General features: G+C 39.4%; 1 protein-coding gene across 4 annotated transcripts in view; it reads right to left on the bottom strand.

Annotated features, from left to right (window-relative positions):
* Positions 1-10,158, bottom strand: part of LOC104944298 (serine/threonine-protein phosphatase 2A 56 kDa regulatory subunit gamma isoform) — a 27,597-nt gene extending 17,439 nt beyond the window's left edge. For 2 of the 4 annotated variants that reach the window (XM_010769815.1, XM_010769816.1), the window contains exon 1: positions 4,443-4,630. In XM_010769815.1, coding sequence (XP_010768117.1) covers positions 4,443-4,536 — 94 coding nt within the window. In that variant the 5' untranslated portion in view covers positions 4,537-4,630. Of the gene's footprint in view, positions 1-4,442; positions 4,632-8,709; positions 8,861-9,853; positions 9,917-10,007 lie in introns of those variants that run through there. The other 2 variants (XM_010769818.1, XM_010769817.1) reach the window with 2 other exon arrangements.
* Between the last annotated feature and the right edge of the window lie 12,491 nt (positions 10,159-22,649).

The raw sequence follows: 22,649 nt of genomic DNA, 5'->3' as shown, positions 1-22,649 counted from the left end.
GGCGAGAGGCCTCCAATAGCTCCAGCCCCCACCCTCCCTGTGAGCACAGTGTGCTCTGATTGGTTGGGACGTTGTGAATCGCAATGAGCTCCGTGGAGGTGTTGTTTCCTTGTTTAGCGATACACAGCCAAACTCACCCTGAGCACACACAAAGTCACAGCCGAAGTAAAAACAATAAGTGTGGCATGATATTGAGTAAGAAAAAGGTTGATAAACGCTGTGAGAATGGGTCTGCAGAGAGAATTTCGCCACGATCCCAACTGTCTGTTATCAGCCTTTAGCACGGAGCAGAAATCAGCAGGTCTGCCTGCACTGAGTGTGTGTGTGGATTGGTCAATTTGGACCAATCAGCGGGGGCTTAACGTAAAGGCTCCGCGGACGTAATTTAACGGCTCCACGGATTAGCCCATTTAGTTCCGGGTACGTGCTTTCGTAAGCACGTACACGGAAGAATCAAATGGATGATGACGTCATGATGACTTTTCACCAACGGGGCGTTTTGGGGAGGTATTTTCTGTTTTAGAGTTTTACTCGCTACAGGGTGTACTTTGAGGGTTTTGACTCTGCACACCGTTTACATGCAGAAAAACTTTCATAACACACAAGGGGACGGGTAATAACCGGAAAAGCAGGACATGGGACCTTTAAGACTATCATAGTTAACGTTAGCTAATCACACTTCATTTCAAGACACCGGAATTGTTATTAATGTTAAACAAATACAAGTTTAAAAGCACTTCACATTACTCACATTCTCTGCGTTGTCGTTCATATTCATATCTCCTGCTCGCTAGGTGGCAGTGTCACGAAAAACTAGGGTCCAGGGAGTGCGGTCCTGAGACTGCAGTCTCCGACGCTGCAGCTTCATGCTACTCCCAAAATTGGCGATCGGAGCATCCCTAGTTATAACAATCACTGCCAACACACAGCACATCTACAGTAGCTTTACATAAGATTATGCAACTGTTCTTATGAAAATCATATTCTACTGCTCTAAATGGAGGTAGGGGAGTGCAGTGTGCAAATACTCCTTACATGAAGCAAAAGCTGCTCTCTTCTATACCCCATAATTACTAATCAGTAAAGGGTGTGGCGTCCACAATAGGCTTGCATGCGGGCTGGGAGGCTGTGTCTGAACATGAATGAGGACGTTGGCGCCATGGGTGAAGTGAATTTGATCAGATACGTACAGGGAATATACATAAAAGGCAAACATAATAGATTAATTCCATTTGTCCTCAATGACGGTAACCTGTGGGCAGAACATTTCCAATTACGGAGATAAGAAAATGATGTTGTGGGACAAATTATGATTTATGAATTTGGCATAGGGGTTCAAACAAGGAAAAATAATAAATAATAACAATTTGTTGATGGCAAACAGAGCACTGCAAACATACTAAATGAATGCAGGAATATATATGAAACCCAATTATTCTAAAATAAATGAATTTGTTCTTGGTGGCTACCTTCTGTCTTGTTTAATTTGAATGAAAGTAATGAGCAAATAAACAAACTAATGCAGGTGTGTAACAGGAAGGAACAGTGCTGGAACAACTTCATAAAAACAGAGGGGGGAAATAGGCAAGTAAAGTTTACTCATGCCCCAATTTGATGAATGTATACAAGTGACAAGAGTGACAGAGGCCAGAGAAGGCCACACACACACACATGACATTCTTGCAAATAGGCAGATTCTAGGTAAGGAGAGAGATATCCTATTCAGACATAATGGAGACTTGGCTCGGGGACAAACACACACACACACACACACACACTTCTTGCAGTGTCACTTTCAAGTCGGCCAATTTATCTTGATGACAGTGAGAGGTTGGGAATTCCAGAGGAGAGGGTACGTTTGTGAGATGCCACTAACGGCCATTTCCATGAAGATTTGGGGGCTAAACGCCCTGTCAATGTCACACACAGCAAAAACACTACCAGTGCCAGCTCGCCTGACACATAAGAGATTGATGTTCATTCCACACATTTACCATTATCATAATTGTCTCTAAAGTGGGCACATGCATTAGATTGAGGTCTACTAGGTCAACTGAGGTGCACCAGCTTCAACCCAGATAACTAACAGAAACAAGGGGAACAGCAACATAAAAAAGTAGAGTATAGTAACTTGCAATTATTCATTACCATTCGCCAACACTCTTTGGCAATGAGTGTTGTGTTTTTCTCGGTGGTTGCACTGGGACATGAAGCTGCACTGGAATGTCTTTCCATGCCTTCCACCCCTGACCTTTCTGACTTACGTTGCTCCTATTACATAAGTCTGTCTGCCGGTTTTAGGGAGTTCCAGTTCTGCTAAAATATCAAGCAGGTTGTTGTATAACAAATAAAAGTCCCTGTGTTGTGATCCCAAAATGGATCTTAACCATAATGTGACGACTATTAATGGAGCCAACAGAAGCCTTAGGAGGAGGACAAGCATGTGCGTACAACACACACAACACACACACACGTGTATCTTGTCTTGTGAAGAACAGAGAGATTTATTTTAATGCCCCCACACCCTGTTCAAAACAAAGACAACATATAACTGGAGTCACATTGATACAACAGTTTCTATTTTTTCTCTAAAAATGGGTCAAATGAGCAGCTGCCAGTCAAGTCTGGAGTTAGGACTGGTTTGGCATTCTGCTTTATCGACAGCATGTTATGATCGATGTAAACATTGACCGATTACTATTTATATCCATCTACAGGGACAGTGTGTTGCAGTTTAGGGACCATATGAGCAACGAGGTTGGCCACATTCACGTATTACAGTTATTTGGGCTGGATTGTCGGCAACACATGAGAAAGCATCCAGGATATATAGGGGTATAAATCTTTCATGAATCGTGTAGTTTGAAAATAGTTTCAAAGATGCAACATAGACACGGTCATGTCTGCAATTCGGAAGCTCCCTTGTGACAGACAATGGCAACCAAATGCTTCGCAGTGCCGGTTATTCAAATTGATGCTCTGCATTCAAAAGAAACACACAGGCACACAGTGCAACAATGTATCTTTGGTGACAAAATGTGTGCCCCAAAATGTCTGATAACATGCACATGGGTCTACAAGCAGGCATTAGTGCACTTAAAACATATTGAGGTAAATGTAGGGGTGTGAAGCCTGAGAGGTGGCCAGGGATTATTCTGTCTAAATAGGTAGTGAATTAGGAATGCAAATGCATGCATTAAAACCCCCTGAGGCTAAATGTGTGATATTGAGCTATATAAATAAAATGTTCTTGTATTCGTTCAAATGCTGAAGGGCCACCTAATCATTTTTGTAGTGTGTGGAGCTCCCAGCTATACAAATCCATTACATGTTATTGGTTAAGTAGTAGTTTCAGTTCCCCACATCAAAACCAAATGGGAGAAGGGAAGTTAAAACAGTATGATTAGTGACTAACATTTTACACATTCAGAGACCAGGTTTCAGCTTCAGCCAACTCTGGACACAATCTAGAAAGATCTGGGTAACAAGACATTTGGTCAGAACGGGGTCAGCGTGACAGAGAAACACAAAGAGAGGAAAGAGGCAGAGAGAGTGTGATTGTTCATCAACACTGAGTTGTCATTCAAGGCAGTGGCCTCTCTGTGGCTCAATAGAGTGTGATCAATAATTGCCTGACGCTTCATCTAACGCTGGGCTGCACCCGAGTACAGTGCTAACAGGCTGGGCCTTTCAAACATGACAGTACATTGTGCACACATTAAGAGGCAGAGGACGATGTTTAAATCTTCAAACACTGCTGCTATGGCTGGGTCATGTTGACACAGATATACTTATAAAACACATTCGGCTTAAGTTTCATTTGTGTAGCTTGGACAGAAACGTGTCTCACAAGGGTAAAGGCTGGGAAGATGGAGGTAGGGGTTGCTTGCTGCAGAGCTGTGTCTGGCTACAGCCTACACACTATGACCAATTTGAGCCCAGATGAACTGGAGTGTGACAAAAATGCCGGGCTCGGGAGAGCAGCTAAGACGGGTTTGAAGAGCAAAGACGATATATCGATTCGTTTCCTCAGAGGCTTTACTTGATAATTGCACGTGTAAATAGGGAATCAAACAAAAACAGTCAAACATGAAAAACTAAGGAGAAGACCCTTCCCTAGGCTCTGACCTCACTTCCTTTGACATCACAGCTTGGCGGGGGGATGGGCAGAGAGCAGCTAGCTAGTAAAACCAGTTTTTATGTAGCTGCCGCGTCCCACATTAATGCACACAACCCATAGGATAACCGTTCCCCGGTTCCTGTTTTAAACACAATAAAGCGGCTTTCCACGGTACAGTAACACTGATGTTATCTCAAACGCGAAATGCCTGAATGCTGAGTAACAAGCAGTAACCAGTGGAGGGGAACAGCAGCACAGCAACACACAGCTCTCTCCTTAATACCCTAGCAACATAAAGGAGGAATATTATATCCTTACGTACCTCTGAAGTGCATAAGAGCCACCGGCTGAAAAGGCCCATTGGAATTAGGAGCATCCACAACCATCCTGTCTCCAGATTTATTGCATGTCAACATCTAAACCTCAACCAGGAAGGCGATCCACTCAGGGCGAGAGGCCAGCCTCCATTTTAGCACAAAAGCAGATCAGAAAATGAAGCTCTCTGCTGCTGGAGGGAACTGGCTAGTTAGTGATGTAAGCAGTGAATGAGCCAGCTGATTGGCTGAGGTCAGACTGCTCTGGAGCAATGGAGGCAAAGGCTGCTTGCAGAGAGCGAAGCTGATTGGCTGAGGGGTGCGTCGGAGGCGGGACATGCATTGGAATTTTCGGTGTGGCTCCTCCTCTCCACTGACTGGTCTCTGGTGACGCTCTGCGAGGCAGGCCCTGCCACAGATCTCAGATCAGATTGACTTAAATCATTTCCACAGTTTAACCATTAGCAGGGGTTTCAGCATAATCTGATTTAGGATAAACAGCTGGAAATAACTTACTCCGAGTGAGAGAGAGGCCCCGGCTGAATCTTCAAAGTCTCTCATTGTTTTCTCCTGTCATCTCTGCTTGGTGTTTTATCATAGGGAGGTGGAGGAGAGGGTCAGAGGGGGCCTCAAATCTTTGGATTCAATGAGGAACAGGAGTAGACAAGAAGAAACCGCAAGAGGGGCTGAAGACAGGTTGAAGACAGGCTAAATGTGGACTCAAACACCAGAGCTCTTCAGTGAGGGAAACCAAAGAAATTCAACAGAAATGTGTGTGATTATGCACAACACAAGATGAAAGACCATGTAAATGTGTGGCACAGTCATTCTGAATATGAGCAAATAATATGAAGTCTGAGAAAGGATTAGATCCATTTTTAAAAAGACATGAAAAAGACAGTATTACACAATAGGAACTGAATTAAGCTTCAATCAGCCCTTTCGTAACATAATAATGTATTTTGAGAGATGGCTTTCTGACTCACAATGTTCAGGGCAAAGGCAGACTTTGCGGCATTATTCTATTCTGGGTGATGTACAGTGCTTAACAAAATTAGCCTAAACAGGAAATGAAAGTGAGGATAGAAAAATAAATTGCACGGGCACACAGCGCAGGAAACTGCTTCAGCTCAGAGCAGCATTATGCAGCCTGTATGAAAGTTCATCTAGGGACTTACTGTAAACATCTCTTTAAAGTCAAAAATATATATCATACAAATTGAATATCACAATATATATCACAATAAAGGTTGTGTATATTTAGACTGACGATTATTCCAATAATCTACACCAAAAAAGTAAAACTCCAATGCAACAAATGCATATGATCTGCATTTCATCTTTATATAATAAAGCAGCTGTCCTTCTCATGTGATTCATCAGAGGACCCACGAAGTGAAAACACATTCCCGTCACAAGGCCGACCACAGTTTTTACAACAGTGGTGTTAAAGACCATTTTCACTGTCCTTTCACAGTCATTTAATGACAAAGGAAGTGCGCTGTTTTCCAACAATAAGCAATGTCAGGCATGTATTTCACAACTAATTAATGTTGGCCAATTAGGAAATTATTACTAAGTAATGTTTCAATTACTAAGCGCTGAGTTCTACTGAAGTTTGAGGTCTGAAAGCATTATAAATGATCAGTTTTGAGCACAAAATATTATATGTTTTATAGACATATTACCCAAAATATGTGTCGGGATTATTTGGCAAGGTTTTTTTGTCTCAGCAGGTGTAGTTATAATTTCATTGTGGATTGAGTTTTTTCTCAACGCTTCTTTCTTTTTTCTCGAGGTTAAGGGAGGAGAGGACAGGAGAGGAAGGCCAAGTATCACTAAGCAGTTCTCACTTGGCATTCTCTCACTGAGGGGCCAAAGCCTCTCCAAGAGGTGCCATTACATTCCTCAGTCATGACAACGAGCACCGGTATTTTCTAATAGCTGCCACTTACTTCCTAAAGAGAGGACAGGCTCAAAAAGTGTACCAGATCAGAAATAGTCCAGGACGACTTCTGGATTTTTATAAGACAAAAAAGAGTATTCTGACGATGTTATATATTTTAATCGCTCTAACAAATCTTAAGTACACCAAAAGCCACCATGAAGGCCAGTATTATTAGTGTAGTGTGATGCCATTTCTCTGTGCCATACACCTCCATTACTTTCCAAAATCAATACAAAACACATCCCATAATAGTAATTTGAACACAGGCTTTGAAATTTTGAGTCAGGCCCACACAAACACCATCCTGATCACGTAAACACTCACTAATGCACCAAATGTGGATTAATCTGCACTTGAGCATGCTCCCCATTAATTGTATTATTGTATTGTTTATGTTTTGCACAGTCCTCCATTGAAAGTAATTTCATCAGAGTAACTTATAGAAGCAAATGTTGCATCTGCTTTCACTGGGCTGGTGGACAACCACAAAACAATAAATACATTACAAATAAATCACTAAACATAAAAGTCCATTCGGGTGAGATAATTGCAATATAGACAGATGACAAGCTGTTTAAGGAAATTAGTGAGACTTTAATAAAGACAAAATAGTTTGTATGTGTCCCAGGATTAGAGATCCATGTATTTTCTATGAACAAATGATAATGCAGTTAAGTGCAACAGATGGAGTAGGGAAGTCAGAAAAGTATTGAGAGTTATAACATCTTGTTTTTTTGGTATTTTCAATAGATTTGTGGACATTAAAAACACATAACATACACTGCCATTATTCATCTAACAGAGAGAAACAATAGGTTAACTTTAATAACAAAAAGGCTAGACATTAACTACTAAACATTCTCCACAATTTACTGTAATAGTTCAACCAATGAAACAGCAGTTTTCCCATTTCCAGCCAGAAGATGGCAGCATAGGCTGAGCTATTTGTCCAAGAGTGTCTGCAACCTTTGTCTGTAACATGAGCCCATCACTAAATGTTTTACTGACACTTGGAACAACACACTGTTTACTCCTCTACTCAAACATGCATTGTATTTCTATTGACAACATGTTGCCCACGGCAGCAAGTAGGACTGTTGTCTGTAGTCGCTTGATATTCAACATTTAAAAAGGGAAATAAAGTCTCAAATTGGATCCATGATCAAGAAATATACATTGCATTTTTATTTGATGCTGTCAGGGTACACACTTACAGATCGACATGTCCTTTCTTTCTCTTTTAGTATTTGGTAAGATATAAAAGGCACACATTTGAATCCTGAAGCCTGTGGCAACAGTTTTAGCTAGAAACAAAAATCAATTTGTCTTCTCTTGTATTTCTCTCTGTGGCCTCATTCATCTTTCCAAGTTACTCACAGAAATTGTTTATTTAAATGAAAAACCAAACTTTTTTTTGTATTTATTTTTAATTAATTGTCACATGCAGTCAACTGTGACCGTGTCTTCCTCAAACTTGCAAATCCTCTGGGCTGTACACCTCAATGGTTCCTCTGTAGTGTCACCAGGCTCATCCAAGTATGAGAACAAAGCATAGCTGTGTATAGTTTACAGGAAACCACTTAGGCCATATCCTGTAATGTAATGTAATGTGGTGTGTAAACAAAGAAGCCATGAAAGATTGATGTAGATGTTCAAACCTCAACCTCACTCACTGTCTCGTCTCAGAATCAGCATCAGTGTGATACGTAATGATAAATCAACATGGTACATTTAACAACTGACAGTATAATGATGGTTCTGTTATAGTAACTACGCTTCCAGTTATTTCTACATCTTCATCAGGCTGTATTTCCGATTAACCTTATTTTAAAGTGCAGTATTGAAGTGTATTGAAGGCCTTTCAGCTGCATGATGCTCTAACACATGTCACCAGTTAGGATTCATGTTTAATTTGGGCTTACATCTTGTGCCCAGATTCCACCACTGACCATTCAGTCTGGGTCAGAGTTATCTTACACGAGCGAGTCCTTCCAGGGCAATATCTGTTTCCTCCACTGAACGGCTGGAGATGCAGCTGATTGCACATCATTTGCATTACAGATAAAGCTGATGGGCAGTCTGCTTGGCTATTAAATTATGTAGTGAGCAAAGGTTAAAAAGGGGGTTGTGAGGATCCACCAAGGCCATGAATTGTTAATAGCATTCCCTTCATCCATATAGGCCAAACATGCAATCTAGATTAAGGTCAGCAAGCATTTTCCAGGAGAAGGGTAACCGCCTATCATTGTGTCGTCACAGAGGAGGGAAATGTAGTGGAGTTGCATTGAAGATAAAAATAGAGAAACTTTATATTTAGTTAGGCATACCTGCCAGTGCAGCCAGTTTATGTAGCTCTCTGTTAGCACTGAGTGGGAAGGAGGAAGTGCTGAACCTCTTCTCCCTCTTGACGGCTGAGTGTGACCCCGGCTGCTTCACCCTCATCAACTGAGTTGCAGGAGGCACTTTTTTATTGGAGCCCTGCAGAAACAAGAGTTGCAAAGGAAGAGCTCCCGTTACTGGAGCAAGGTAGAGTGAGGTAGTTCCTGCACCCAAAGGAAATAGCACAGGAATCACTTTACTTTAAGTGTCACCCATGGAGTTCAAAGCAGGAGAAGGAGTGGAGAGGGTCAGGACACCCAAAGGGATGAGGGGGAAAACATAGGACTTGAAAGGAAAAGAGAAGGAGTGAGGGTGTTGTGGCTAGGGTCAAGTTCCTTTCCGAATCAGATCAGGTGATTCTCAATGAAGCAACCTGATCATAGTTGGCGGTGTACTGCACTGCATCTGTTGACAGTGTTTGTGATGGACCTCTGTGGACAGAATAATTGAGCATGGATGGAGCTGATAAAGCTGTCATTGGAACAAACAGGAGGCCAAGCTGTCAATCAATCAGGTCTCTTCCAATCTCAAAGCAGGTTACTCAACATTACTGATGCCTGCCAAAAATTATAAGGACGAAAATAGCCGCTACAATGGCTCGTATTATACTCAGAGCACAAGTCATGACGGGGAGGATTGAATGCCACTGTTTTCAGAGAAAATAAAGTCATAAGATCATGCTGAAATGTCACATGAGAAACTTTGCCTTCATTCATGCTAAACATTTTCCACAAAAAGGTCAAAAGAAGTTTATAGTGAACCTCCTAAGCGCTATCAAGGCTGTTTGTTAATTAGGACACCAATTAACACAAAAGACAAAATATATTTACTTTATAAAATTCACAACAGCATAAAAGGAGCTTGTTTCCTATAAAAAATAAATGTAACATCATCATTAGAGCAAATAAAACTTGTGTACACTGAGCTTGCTAATGGTATTTATTGCAGTATCCTGTGGTGTCTTCACAAAAAGCAGCACAGGTTAATACTTTATCTACATGCTAGTAATGCATTTTTATGTTTTGCATATATTTAAAAAAAAAAAGCCAATGTAAGTTCTGTCTGGACAGAGAAAAGTAAAGAAATACTTACATCTTGGTCGTCTGCAGGTTCATTTTTACTTCCAGACTTTTTAGATCTTCCAGGTTTAGTTTCCTAAGGAGTGAAGAATCAATGAAACACATTAACCCAAATTATATAATGGTAACATGTAATAAAGTACCATTGCATCAAACATCTACTTTACCTTTTCTTTTTTGCTCTTGTGAGGCATGCTGAGATGGGAATCCCGGTGTCAGCAGGTCTCGTTGAAACTGTGTGTGTCACACACTGACAGCTAAAGCCTGGTGAACGCGTCTCTACCACAGACTGTACAGCTCTGCACACACTGATGTGTCTTCACTGACCATGCAAAAACCATGTGACTGCTTCCGAGCCACATTCAAAATCTCAACCTATTTCCACGGTGGCTGCATAGCACAACAACTTGTTAAAAACGTACAGTTCATGATTAAAGAAAATACCGATTGTGTTCGTTGTCAGCGCCCAACTTACTGCTGCGGGTGGGTGGCTGCACTTTCTGATAGCCGTGTGTCCTCCACCAGCCTCACCGAGAGATGTGTGCCCTCTGCCGGCTGTAATGCCATGTGAGTGCCGCAGGAGGGCAGTGTTGGATATCAAAAAGAAGGTGGATTTACAACTTCAGGGCAATGGATTGAAAGTGTTTTATTAGAAGTATGTAATACAATTATACACATTAACATCTTTCAAAGTGAACTTTAAAAATAACTAAAATCAAGCGAAAAAGGCGAATAAATGGATAGAAAAGTCCGTTTTGATAGCTTTTTAATTGTTTTGCTAAATGGTGTTTTCTTTATGGACAATAGTTGAATTTCTTTCATTCGGATGTGATCTTTAACTTCTTCAAATTTAAATTCATTAATGCAAAACTTTCATAAATGTTCATTCATGAGTACAAAGGTTATCATGATTTGACCTGATTTGGACCATGGTGATGTCAAGTGAATAATAATAAACACTGTTACACATAACTAAAATAGCTAAATATATGGAAACATGTAAGAATGAAAATGAATAAACATTCACAAAACAGTAATGTTTGATGTTTAACGCTGATGCAATGATTCAGATCCTCACATCAGCACCACAACTCCACTGATTTTGAACACCACCCAAACAAAAAGCATTGAAAAGCATGTATTCAAGTTGAAACTACAAATACATTTTTGTATTGATTCAAGTGTGATACTATTTATTTTACTTCCTTAGTTGAGCTTATCAATGAGAAAATGTTCTTCCTGGGTGATTTTCTAAATGTATTAGTTATTTTTGCTGTAATACGTAACTTGGTCCATGTGGTGGCAGTGTTGCATGCTTTTCAGCTTTGTGTAAATTAATTCTTAAGGGTTTCCATTTACCTGAAGGCAGGTGTACTCTATAAATATAAATCTATAAATCTTACATTAAGTACTAAGGCGTCTGTAGAAAATTCTGTCATATGAGATTGCCATGCAGTGACAATGCATCTTCCACTAACCTTAAAAAAAATAAAAAAATTACACCACCCACATAATCCTTTAATACTCTTTTACTTAAAACACTTTAAATGAAATTATGGTCCTTGAATTTCTTCACCTCTATCCGTAGGTTGATAGGTCATGAACTCCCACATATTTCTGATGGTTTAACTATAGTGTACCTCTGTGTTGTACACTTGTTTTGACATCTAAAGGGTGCACACATGTTCTTATCATGATTAAAAGAAGTAAAGATTGACTCGAGCAATGAATGGATGTGTGGGCTACAAATAGAGTGGGATTGTTTTTCTATTCTGGTTGTCAATGCTGAACACTGGTGTGTATTGATCAGGCTGTGAGAGTGTGCTGTTCGCATTGTGTTTCCATCTCTCTGTGCATGGTCAGAGCTTCTTCATCAGCACTCAGTTATTACTGGCTGATACGGCTCCCTTCATTTCCTGTCTCTGCAACAGCAGTGCAACAACAAAGAGGGAAAAAGTTTGTTGTGTGCGCGTGCATGTGTGCGTACACAGTTGGGTGGATGGCTGTGTGTGAGACAGTACACAGCGAAATGCAATAAATAATCTAGACTTTCACAGGCAGCTGTTTATTGAAGAATATCAGTGATGTGAGGGAAGATTTGTATTTCTTCCATTCTCCGATAAATACATATCTTATTCCTCCACATAAATCTGTCCACTAGACTTTTTTTGATCCACTACAGGCTAAAAACTAATTTCTCTCTCATATTTTTTTATTTTCCTGACTCTTCATCATTATATTTCTTTAAAGCTTTGTTTGAGAATCACCTGGTTAAAATTCTTTATACTTTGCCATGTCCGGCCAATGGGTCCTAATGAGCAGGGCAGCTCGACAAAAGCTTGTTTATTTGTCAGGGAGGCAGAGAAAGGGTTAAGGGTAGATAGAAATAGACAGCTTGTTGTAGTGGAAGAAGATTGCTGGAGAGAACAAAAGAGGGTAACAGGGGAAAAGATGGCTTGGTTAACTGTAATCACTGTGCTGCATCGCAGGTGCACGATCCCCAATGATAAGACATAAATGTGTATTGATTTTGACACAATCTGTCACACACAGGCTCACACTTGCATGGGGGTCTGTTTGCCTTCTTTCATTGTGAAAGGGGACTGTCATGGCTTGGTGGATTGATTTAGAAAAGATTGTATTTCGTGTTTTCATCACATTTCAAATGTCTCTGGTGAAAATCAGGACACCTCACAGATAACTCTAACAATATAAAATCACAAATTCAGGAAGTAAAAACAAGTTAATGTGAGCAAAAATATTGTCTTTAAGTAGGTTACCAAATGTAAACTGAATCAAAGATAAAGCAAAAAAAAATCACATTATAAAATAAGTTGTTATTTAAATAGGTCTTGATTATTTTGTATCGTCACCTCTGAGTTGTCAACCCAAATCTAAGAATTTCCAAATGGGCTAAATGACAGATGTTTCTGCCAGTTCAGAGGAACAGTTGACCTCTCAGAGCTTAGCAGTAGCTTAGATGAGAATGTTAGCATCCCTGTGTGACTCTTATTACACAACAACATTTTTAAATAGACGATTTCTAAGAACTTTTCCCCTTTTTTAACAAAACAGTCTCGCCTCAAGATCTATTGAGTAGCTTTAGCTTTCTTCACATGCTTTTCATTAGCAGACGAGGTTTTCGAAGTAGTCGTTGGACAGTAAATGTCATGTTTAAATGTACTTTTTTTCCTAAGGGCATTAAGAACTACTTATGTTGGTTAAAAATAATCTTGCCTCGAGATCCAATTGATAGAGATTTCCACAATCTTGATCAGCAGAAGAGTGATGTTTAAAATATCTGCTTATTACTGAATGTTAAAAGTACTTGCTGCGCTAGAGAAAAGGATCCTGTCATCAGCATGCCACTGTTAGCACGCTGCCATGCATATTATAACAACTAGGATGTTGGAGTGCTTATATTTATCATTATGGAGCGCTCTCACTGAGAACAGAGACAACATCCAGGTGCCCTCGTCTTGCCTCAGCAGAGAAGATGTTTGAGGCAAGAACATCGTGTGCAACTTGCCTCAGGAAAATCGTCCTTTGGGATTTAACTTTCCAGTTCCTTCAAAGTGACCTTATAGTCTTTTAGCCTGTAGCTACTTTCTGCAGTCACCTTGCTGTTTCATGCCAACTCCACTGGAACTCACCTCACGCTCGGCAACCCCCAGCTCTGCTGCACCAGCTCCAACCTCTTTTCCTTTCCCCTGGGTGTTGGAGCGCTCCCCAGACTGCTCTCCCCTGTACTCTACCCTTTGCATTTTTATTTGCAGCTTTATTTCTACCTTTTACAGAAAGGTTGTGCTTGCAGACAGCTTTTAACATTCAGCCTGAAAACAGTAATGTTAAAATTCTAAAATACTCTGTGCACCTCATATAAACAAGGTTCAAGGTTTTTATTTTTGTCATACGAACATAGCTACAGTGTAGTTATGATGATGAACATCTTAGGTCACAGGCTCTTCCAACAGTGCAACACAATAAAATAGGTAAACAGAAAAATATAGTGCAAGTAAATAGTAAATAGTAATATAAAAAGGAAAAATAGTTTAAAAAAGTGAAATAGTGCAATAAGAGTCTATATGCAAGTTATTGGAATATGATATACTGTATTAGATAAATAGAGAAATAATTTCTAAATAGCAGCCAGATGAATGTTATGGATTTTGTTTCAACAGTTCAGGTGTTTAACAGTCTTATTGCCTGTGGGATGAAACTGTCCCTGAGTCTGGTGGTAAACATTTCACATGAGAGTTATACATAGCTTTCTCTTATTTTAGGTTCCAACTAGATGTTAAAAGAGAGAATACAGCGGCAAGGTTCTTGGAGAGGAAGTTTGTTTTTCTTTTCTTTCAAAGACAAGTCATTATGGTTAATGCCAGTCAAGTCATCTGTAATCCAGAAGTTCATTAAGAACAATTACGCCAACCATTCAGCTCTGACACAGATACAATAGCCATTTATTGGCTGACTTGTTTCACTTTTTTTCAGTAGACCACCATCCTCGCCTCTGTCTCGCTGAAGCAATTAAAGGCATTTTCAGAATCAGTACATTCCCTTTCGCTCCATGGTATCTGACCTGCTCATTTCCCAGAAAAAGTTAAAGACCCACCGTTCACAGGGCACAGTGAGGGCTATATTTTAGAAAAAATGGTTATGCAAGTAAAGTCTGCAAAATGGGACCTTATTTCCATTTATTTGACACACTTCAAATTGAAAAGAGCTAAGCTCAAAATAAAGTTTGATCTTTCAAAAAGTTCCCCTTTCGTGTATTCAAAGATGTATTCATTCATAACTGAATTTAAGGCTTTAACTAAAAACGTTCTTGGTTTTTATATAAAATCTAGTAGTAGAGGATAAGAAACATCTTTTCAACAGATTCCAATTTAAATTCTCTCATCAGCCTGAGAGCTCATGTCTGGATTGTGGTAGTTCAGAGGGGCCGGGCTTTTAAGAAGGAAAAGCCCTCAGGTTTTTTCATCTCTCTCAGAAAGCACACACATTCATACAAATGTGAACACAGCTGGCACATGAAACACTCACACTGCATACAGTTACAACATGGTATGGCTTACAATGTGCATGTTTTAAATAAAGCATGTTTCAGTGGTGAATATGGCCTATACTGAGTCAATGGTGGATGAAATTGTATTCTCTGGCTAAATCATTGTTTTCAAGCTAAGACTTGTTTGAAAAGCTGAAGTCCTAGTTTGTCAACACTGATTCAACTTGAGCAGTGAACTGGGACTGAGATGAAAATGTGATTTATTTTCCTTTTGTCTATGAGGATTAGAGATAAAAAGGCATTTAAGATTACAGGAGAGGAGAAAAACTAGTAGCTCTGAACTGTCAGGTGGTTATAAAACATTAAAGAGCACTGTCATCCCACAAGTGTATTCCCCACCTGCCAACATACATTTGCATTCAAAAAACATACACAGGCTATACATATTAAATATCTGTGATGCAGGGAAGAAAAAGGCACATAAACATACATTTGAATCAATGCAGCATCACATGGAAAGGCTCTGTTGTTTATAATATGGTTTGCAATGTAAACAAAAAAAAGGTGTTATCATGTTTTTTAAAGGTATTTCTTGACATTTTTGGAAATGTGGATTTTTGCATTCTTGCCGATAGTTAGGTGAAAAGATTATTACTTTTTTTTTTTTTTTTTCTTCTTAATATGATGAAGTGTTCCTTGTTTGTCCGGAGTAAGGCCATCTGTCTTCACTTCGATTATTTATACTCAGAGGAACAGTTTCTTGTCTGATCGTAATATTGAACAGACTTATATGAGAGTGGTACAAGTTGGCATAAAACTCTTTGCAATGATTCATAAACGTTGACTACAGTATTAATTCATTAATCTTGAATGTAGCGGCACTTTCAGGCACTTAGCTTCATCCTTATAGAAACCTCACCTACAGCCCATGATGAAAAATGAGCTAAAGGTTTTGCAATATACTAGATATAATATCTCTGGTGAGCATCTGAATGTCCAGCTAGCATGCCTGCAAGTATAAGAAAAGAATAGCACATTCACCCAGAAACATCGTCTTGGACATATCATAATCCATTTGACAGACAAGGATTATGTTACAATGCAGTACGTAAAGGTACAGTGTAAACTCTTCACTCTGGCAGTTACCTCAGACAGTAGGCTATCTGCTGTCATGTGTTTGTGACCGGCTCTTTCTGATGGATGATGAGACACACAGTTTTCAGCTACAGCTGTCATGTCATTGCGATAGCGATGCTAACACTGGTTTGTCAGTCCTGGGTTGAAATCGCTTGTTTAGAGGTTAAGGTTCCTGTGGCAGAGTGGACTTATTTCTTCTTCTGCTGCTTAGATGAAATCTGCAGGCTTTTTGAACACTGTGGGGGACAAGTCAATAATGTAACTGAATCTCCTGTGTGTGTGGGTCGAACCCTTCTTTTTATTTTTTGTTTTTTACCTCCCTTTATCTTTCATTACAAAAATGGAAAAGGGAATGAAAAGGCCTGTCACAGCTGCAGCTGTCAGTCCAGTAAAAGGAAGAAGAACAAGTGAGGAAAGGCTGAAAGAGGCAATGGAATAAGAGAGAATCTAAATGTAATAATCAGAATTAAACATTGCAGAGATTTCATGATTGATTCATTTTTAGTTGGAGTTCAAATACAAAAGATAACTTGGTATATGAACTAATCATTTCTTAGACTTATCTTTTCACTGACAGTTGCTGTGATTGATTGGTTGACAACCCAAAGACAGTTACGTTTTTACTTCCCACGCATTTGTATTGTTGCTTGTGACTGGAATTTTGTCTTACATAAATGAAAGGAAACATGGGTTCATATTATGTAAGCTGTGAGAACAAAACACTACATTTATGCTTTTACAGCTTTATCTTGGAGGCATTGGATCAAACCTTATGACAAAATGTTTCTGTTTTTCAGTTTTGAGATAATTTCTTTAAAACGAATGATAGATATTAAGCATGGCTCGCCATTAGCATTGTCAGACTACCAATCGACCGTTAAAATAAAATGGTTGCAGCCGATTCGGAGATACTGTCTTTTTTATTCCAGTCATCTTGTCAAAACATGGAATACACATGACCCACAATGCAACTTGACCACCGGCGGCAGCAACTTGACAATCTTTTTTCACATTGTAATACACATTGACCACAGCCACTTTCAAACATGACCTTTACTTTGATGTCAACTACACCTCTGTAATGTTCTTGACTGAATCTTGCACAGTTGTAGTGATATCTCGATCCCACAATCTGTCCGCAGACATATAAAAACGTTGTGAGGTACTCAAAACTGCTCCTTGGGTCGCGTTCTGCCACGTCACCAATCCAGAGACGACTTGTGATGGTTAAGCTGTGTCTGCTTTGCTGATGTGAAATATAAAAATGTATTGAGGTGTGTACAGCCATAGAAATAAAGCATGACAATAAGAGTATTATTGGTTTATCTTCTAAAGAACTATCTGTTCCGAAAACTAGAGGATCATGAGGGCTTAAAAAAAAGTCTGCTCTCTGACTTTCATCCTGCTTTCATCCGCTGCGTTGCATTACAGATAAAATACTGAAAAGCCTCTGAAATTAAATAACGCTCCTTCCCTCTGTCAGTCAGTATTCTGACCCCTCTCTTCTATCTAAGACCGACTTTTCTCTCTCTCTATCCTTTTCACATTTCTTCATACTATCTCCTTTTCTGCATTCTCTCTCAGCCTGGGCTCTCTTCCTCTCTGCTGGTGAGGTATTCAGGTCAGAAAATGAGCCAGCTGCCCGGACTAATCTAGGGAATACAGGCGGCTGGAGACCGAGACAGAGGTTGACAGAAAGGCCAGCTTTTCCACATCGATAAAAGGCTGTGCTTGGGCCTCAAATCAGATAACATCTAACTTGACCTATAAATGTACTCGAGCTCCAAAGAAAAAGAAACGCAGCTTCATGGGCGGCTCAAAGTTCAAAATAGCCTCGCAGTAGAAGACATTTGAATTTAACACCAGGACCTGAGATTGATGGAAAAGATGATGCTGTGTTTTGGCAGTTTTGAAGAAAGAAGAAAGAAACCATCAACAGCGGAATAATACTTTAAAGCATTTCACATCAATCATCCGCCTGTAAATAAACAGCTTTTTGAATGGGTAATTACATAATTGCATGTTACTGTACGTGTGGGAGTTGTTAATTCATCCTTTTATGCCTGCAATAAACTTGCTTTGGGCTCTGCTTCGAGGCTCAAGGCACAGATTCAGAAATGTAAAAAGTGATTTCTGCCAGGTATGGATTCGCTTAATTAGAAATTACTGGGGTATTTAAAAAATGTGCCGAAAACCAGACTGCGCGTTTTGTCATGCCACAATAATTAGTCCCACTGTTACTTTGTGGAATTATAACAGGTATGGACATAACTCAACCTTTTTATCTGGCCATGGTTGCATGGCAGCCATTTACAAAGAAAGAACATTGGGAATTAATTATTTATCTGGCAAAGTTAGACTGTCAGAAAATGATTTGAGGATTGCTGGTGGTCTTTTGGTAGAGCAATGTCCTGATGTCTGTATTGATTTCTGTCAAAAAGTTTAATGATGAGGGTGGGAAAAAACATATTTCCTTAAATAGTAACATGCAATCATTTATTTAATACAATCGTGCATTTTATATTTACTGTAGCTTTTTTATGACAATGTAGGATGCTTTCTGGAACTTTTAGAGGAACAAAGGGAAGTTATGTTATTAATACGTGCTAATTAATATGCTACCAAGTTTCTTGCATGGATAAAGGCTTGTAGTCATGTTGAAATGTTTGTTATACTAAAATACAAGTGAAAATATCGTTATGTATATTTTTTCATTCAAAACACTCAAGTTTTTTACGGCACAACTTTTAACAATCATAAGCCCATTGGTTGCCTTAGTCCAATCTTTATTGACAGATTGGCAATTTATTAACCCTTGAAATATTTATAGAGAAAATAGACAAACTCCACTGTAGACTTTGTTGTGAGTTTTGAGTGACACATCTGCTCCAGTGTAGGTCTGAAAAACAAGATTTATTTTAATTCCTGAAGGAGCTTTCTGAGGGAGAAGCAGCGATGAAGTATTTATTGGATCTGCCACTGGACAGCGTAGGATGGTGAGATGGTTCGGTCGGTTGCTCAGCAGAGATGTTGCAGCCCACCACTGATGGCAGGAGTCCTATCCCAAGAGCTATTCCAAGTGTCTGTAAAGAGGATGGAGAGCAACATAACAGGAGGACATTCAGGCACAGGAATGCCATCAAGTGTGTATTTCACAAACTCCAGATAAGAATTCTTCAATTGTGTTACAGATGGGAAAACATATTCTACTTATACAGCATAATAGTCGACCCAGGGTTAACAACATTTATTATTGAGATATTTCATTTATTATTCCTTCCTATAAGAGGAATTCTACATAAAGGTACAATCATCTGTTGTTAAGATAATGTTTCGTAGTAAAGAGATCTTGTGATGTGAGGGTCTGACTTTAAATTAATTGCATCTGAATAATTAATGAAATATTTTCTTCTCCTTTCGGGAGTTTTTTCATGAGAAAAGGATATCAGGGTTAATGTCTCCTTTCACAATGTCTATTCATTGATTAAAGAGAACTCATTAAAGCTGCCATGTATTTGTCTTGTTGCAGCCCCAGGTGTTCAATCTCTTAGTGTGAGTAGTAAGTCAATGTGGCTGTATAAGGCATCTATCTGAAGGTAACAATTATAAGGACATGTCTTTTTGCAGTTTAGTAGCCCATCCCCTCCAAAAAATAAACAAATAAAGGAATACAAATTATGTTTACATTCTTTGGGAATATTACTTGATTTGCTTTATTTACCAACTCTGTGTGCACAGACTTTGAAAACATCTTCTTCAAATATTTAAAAAAATAATTAATTAAATAAAGAAGATTGCCATGCCTCATTCCATTTGGGTTCAACTGTGGTTCATCAGCTATAAACTGGATAGATCACCGGCTGTAACAGACAACCTCTGGGAGGTGTGTGTGTGTGTGTGTGTGTGTGTGTGTGTGTGTGTGTGTGTGTGTGTGTGTGTGTGTGTGTGTGTGTGTGTTTGTGTGTGTGTGTGTGTCTTTCCTACACCCTCCACGTTTCTCTGTCTCCCCCCCACACTTGAAGATGTTGCATTGTCTGTGCCAGGAGCTCCGTGATTAACATTGTTGTGAGCCGCAGGAGTTGTTATGGAAGCCATCTTGCCTGTTTGCTCATTAATCTGTCTTTGTGTCTCTGTATCTGTGACCTGTGCATGCAGCTCGCCTTCTCACGTCACTGTATGGAAACATTTGCATGTGCGTACAAAGGTATATTCAGTTTCAGTCTCTTTCTCTGTTGTTATGGTGGCTGACATTATTATTATTTTTCCAAACCCATCACCTACCTGAACTAACAGGCGGGTATATTTCACAATAGGGGTTCATAAGGTTAATCTGCCTCTCCATGGTGACCGCCCATTTCCTTTACCTGCCATGTGTTTGCTAATTGCGGAGGCCTGTTGACCTTTAGTCACCTTTAATATCCTGGCCTTTTCCTGTCCAGCACCCCACAGTAGCCCAAAGAGCAGAATATGAAAGGCTTATTGTGTCAAGGCAATGTAAAACTTCATCACACAGTGCAACTTGAATGCAGCATTTCAGTTGCCTTGAAGCTCTATAAATCATCGCAACATACTCTGCAGAATGATAATACCATTAGATAGATTAGATGATATCTGTTCATCAGTCATTTTTTTTTCAAAATGAGATTTTAACTGATTCCTTGATGATTGATTGACTGTAGCGTTCTTTAATTCTTCATCAAAAATCCCTCTCTTCTAACCCACATGCTTCTTTTCTGCATCCAAACGCTATCTGCTTTAAACATCAGTTTTCTTCTCCTCTCCTCTTGCTTCAAAGATTTATGAACATCATTATGAGTCTCCTCCCCGACTGTGGAAAGTACATGAGACAAGTCTAAACTGCTCTATCATAGAGCTATTTGAAGGAAGAGAAAGAGGGGAAGGAGGGACAAAGTGTTCCCAGAGAGTACTCGCTGAATATTTACTTGGAGATTTGGAACTTTTAATGGAATGTATTTCAAAGGATAGCGGGTCCAAGTTGATTGTAAATGCAGCTGAAGAAAAACTTTTCTTTGAAAGTATTTTAAAAAGTGTCACAGACTGAAATTGGACTGAAGAGATGAGAAAGCTCTGAGCAAAATATCCTCTTTATAAAAGTGCGAATACAATCTTATCAATGTATGAGAAGAAACTCCAATTAGGAGACTTTGGTCCAACTTCTTGGACACCTTCTAATTTGAAAGAAATAGAAGGGCACTATTTTTGATGAGTGATTTCATATTGAAAATGGAAAATCAAATAATGATGTATTGGCTGAAAGAAATATTTAAACTTTAAATACAGTGAAGGATTACATTTTAAGGATTGCCAGAAGAAGGTAAGAAAATAATCCAGCAGCAGAGTCACCCCCCTGGGCTGCTGCTCTGTTCTGTGCTGCCATTCTCTCAGGCGGATGCCACTCGGACTGAAAACATAACGAATGACTGGTTTTGCAAAACAAGCCACCAAGTTTTTCCTTGGTGTTGAGGCATCGTTGTCATCTGTCAAATAAAAATATTTCGCCTCCAAAATGTTTGGCTGTAGGGTCTCGCAAACATCTGAAATTCACACCGCACTTCAACGGCTCCAGATTTGCGCTTCTGGGTTTATTTGATTCTTGCTGAATGATTTTCAGACATAGAGAACTATAATATCTTTCAGTGAAAAACTGGTACGAGTGAGTTCTGCTTTGCTCAAAGATTACCAGAGAGATTTACTCACTTCTGAATTCTACCCCCGCAGCTATTGATCACATGTTCAGTAGTTCAGCCTGCCAACCACGCTTTTCTTGCTTGGTTAACCTTCAGTCCAATCTGTAGCTTTCTTGTAGAATCAGCAAATACTCTGTGCTTTTCCAAATACTCCCTGATGTTTACTCTTTCTCACCCTGCCCCGGGGTTGTACATTGCATAGCTGGCATAAAGGTTTCTAGTAAACTCACAGCATGATGACTTTGCGTTATACTTCACACCTTCATGTAGTAGATGTCTAGATGACACATGGCAGAGGTTGCTAATGTGTCTGAGGCTCATGCATGTTTTAAACAAAGGTTTTGAAGGACCTCTGCTGCTCCAGCTTCATGCATAAAACATATTTCTTGGTTTTTGTGGAAAATCAGTTGGCTGTGCATGTACACACACTGAGGAGAGGGAAAAGAACAACATAATATTTGAAACAATCTTTGAGCATTACTTATTCATTTGTATTTTGAATGCCGCCTTAAAGGAATGAGTATACACAGGTGACACTGATCTGGGTATTTTCTTAGCATATTTGTTTTGAACACAGCTATGATTCACAGCTTCCCTGAGAGTTTGGGAGATTAATTTAATTAACTAGATTGATTACTTCAGTTTATGTTGCGAGGGCGGTTTTATTTATCCTTCAGTAAGTCTCGTTGAGCGTCTCCCTGGAGACAAATATTTCACTCGTTCTGGATGAAATATATTTATGCAGTAGTTTTTGTGCAGTATAAATAATTTCATTACAATTTCAATGGAGCCTGCATGTTCTTTTCATTTCATTACCACTCGATGCTGTGCCTTATCAGTAAGGGAAAGGATTTGAAACCACTGTCTTACACAAGGCAAGAAGTCTAGAATATTCATGTAGCTTCTTGAATCATTCATGTTCCGTGTTTGCGATCATGTATGATGAGTTAGCAAAG

Source organism: Notothenia coriiceps, unplaced genomic scaffold, assembly GCF_000735185.1.
Source record: "Notothenia coriiceps isolate Sejong01 unplaced genomic scaffold, NC01 NC01_scaffold00007824, whole genome shotgun sequence".
In the NCBI taxonomy this organism is placed as follows: Eukaryota; Metazoa; Chordata; class Actinopteri; order Perciformes; family Nototheniidae; genus Notothenia; species Notothenia coriiceps.
This window is presented reverse-complemented; position numbering and strand designations above follow the sequence as displayed.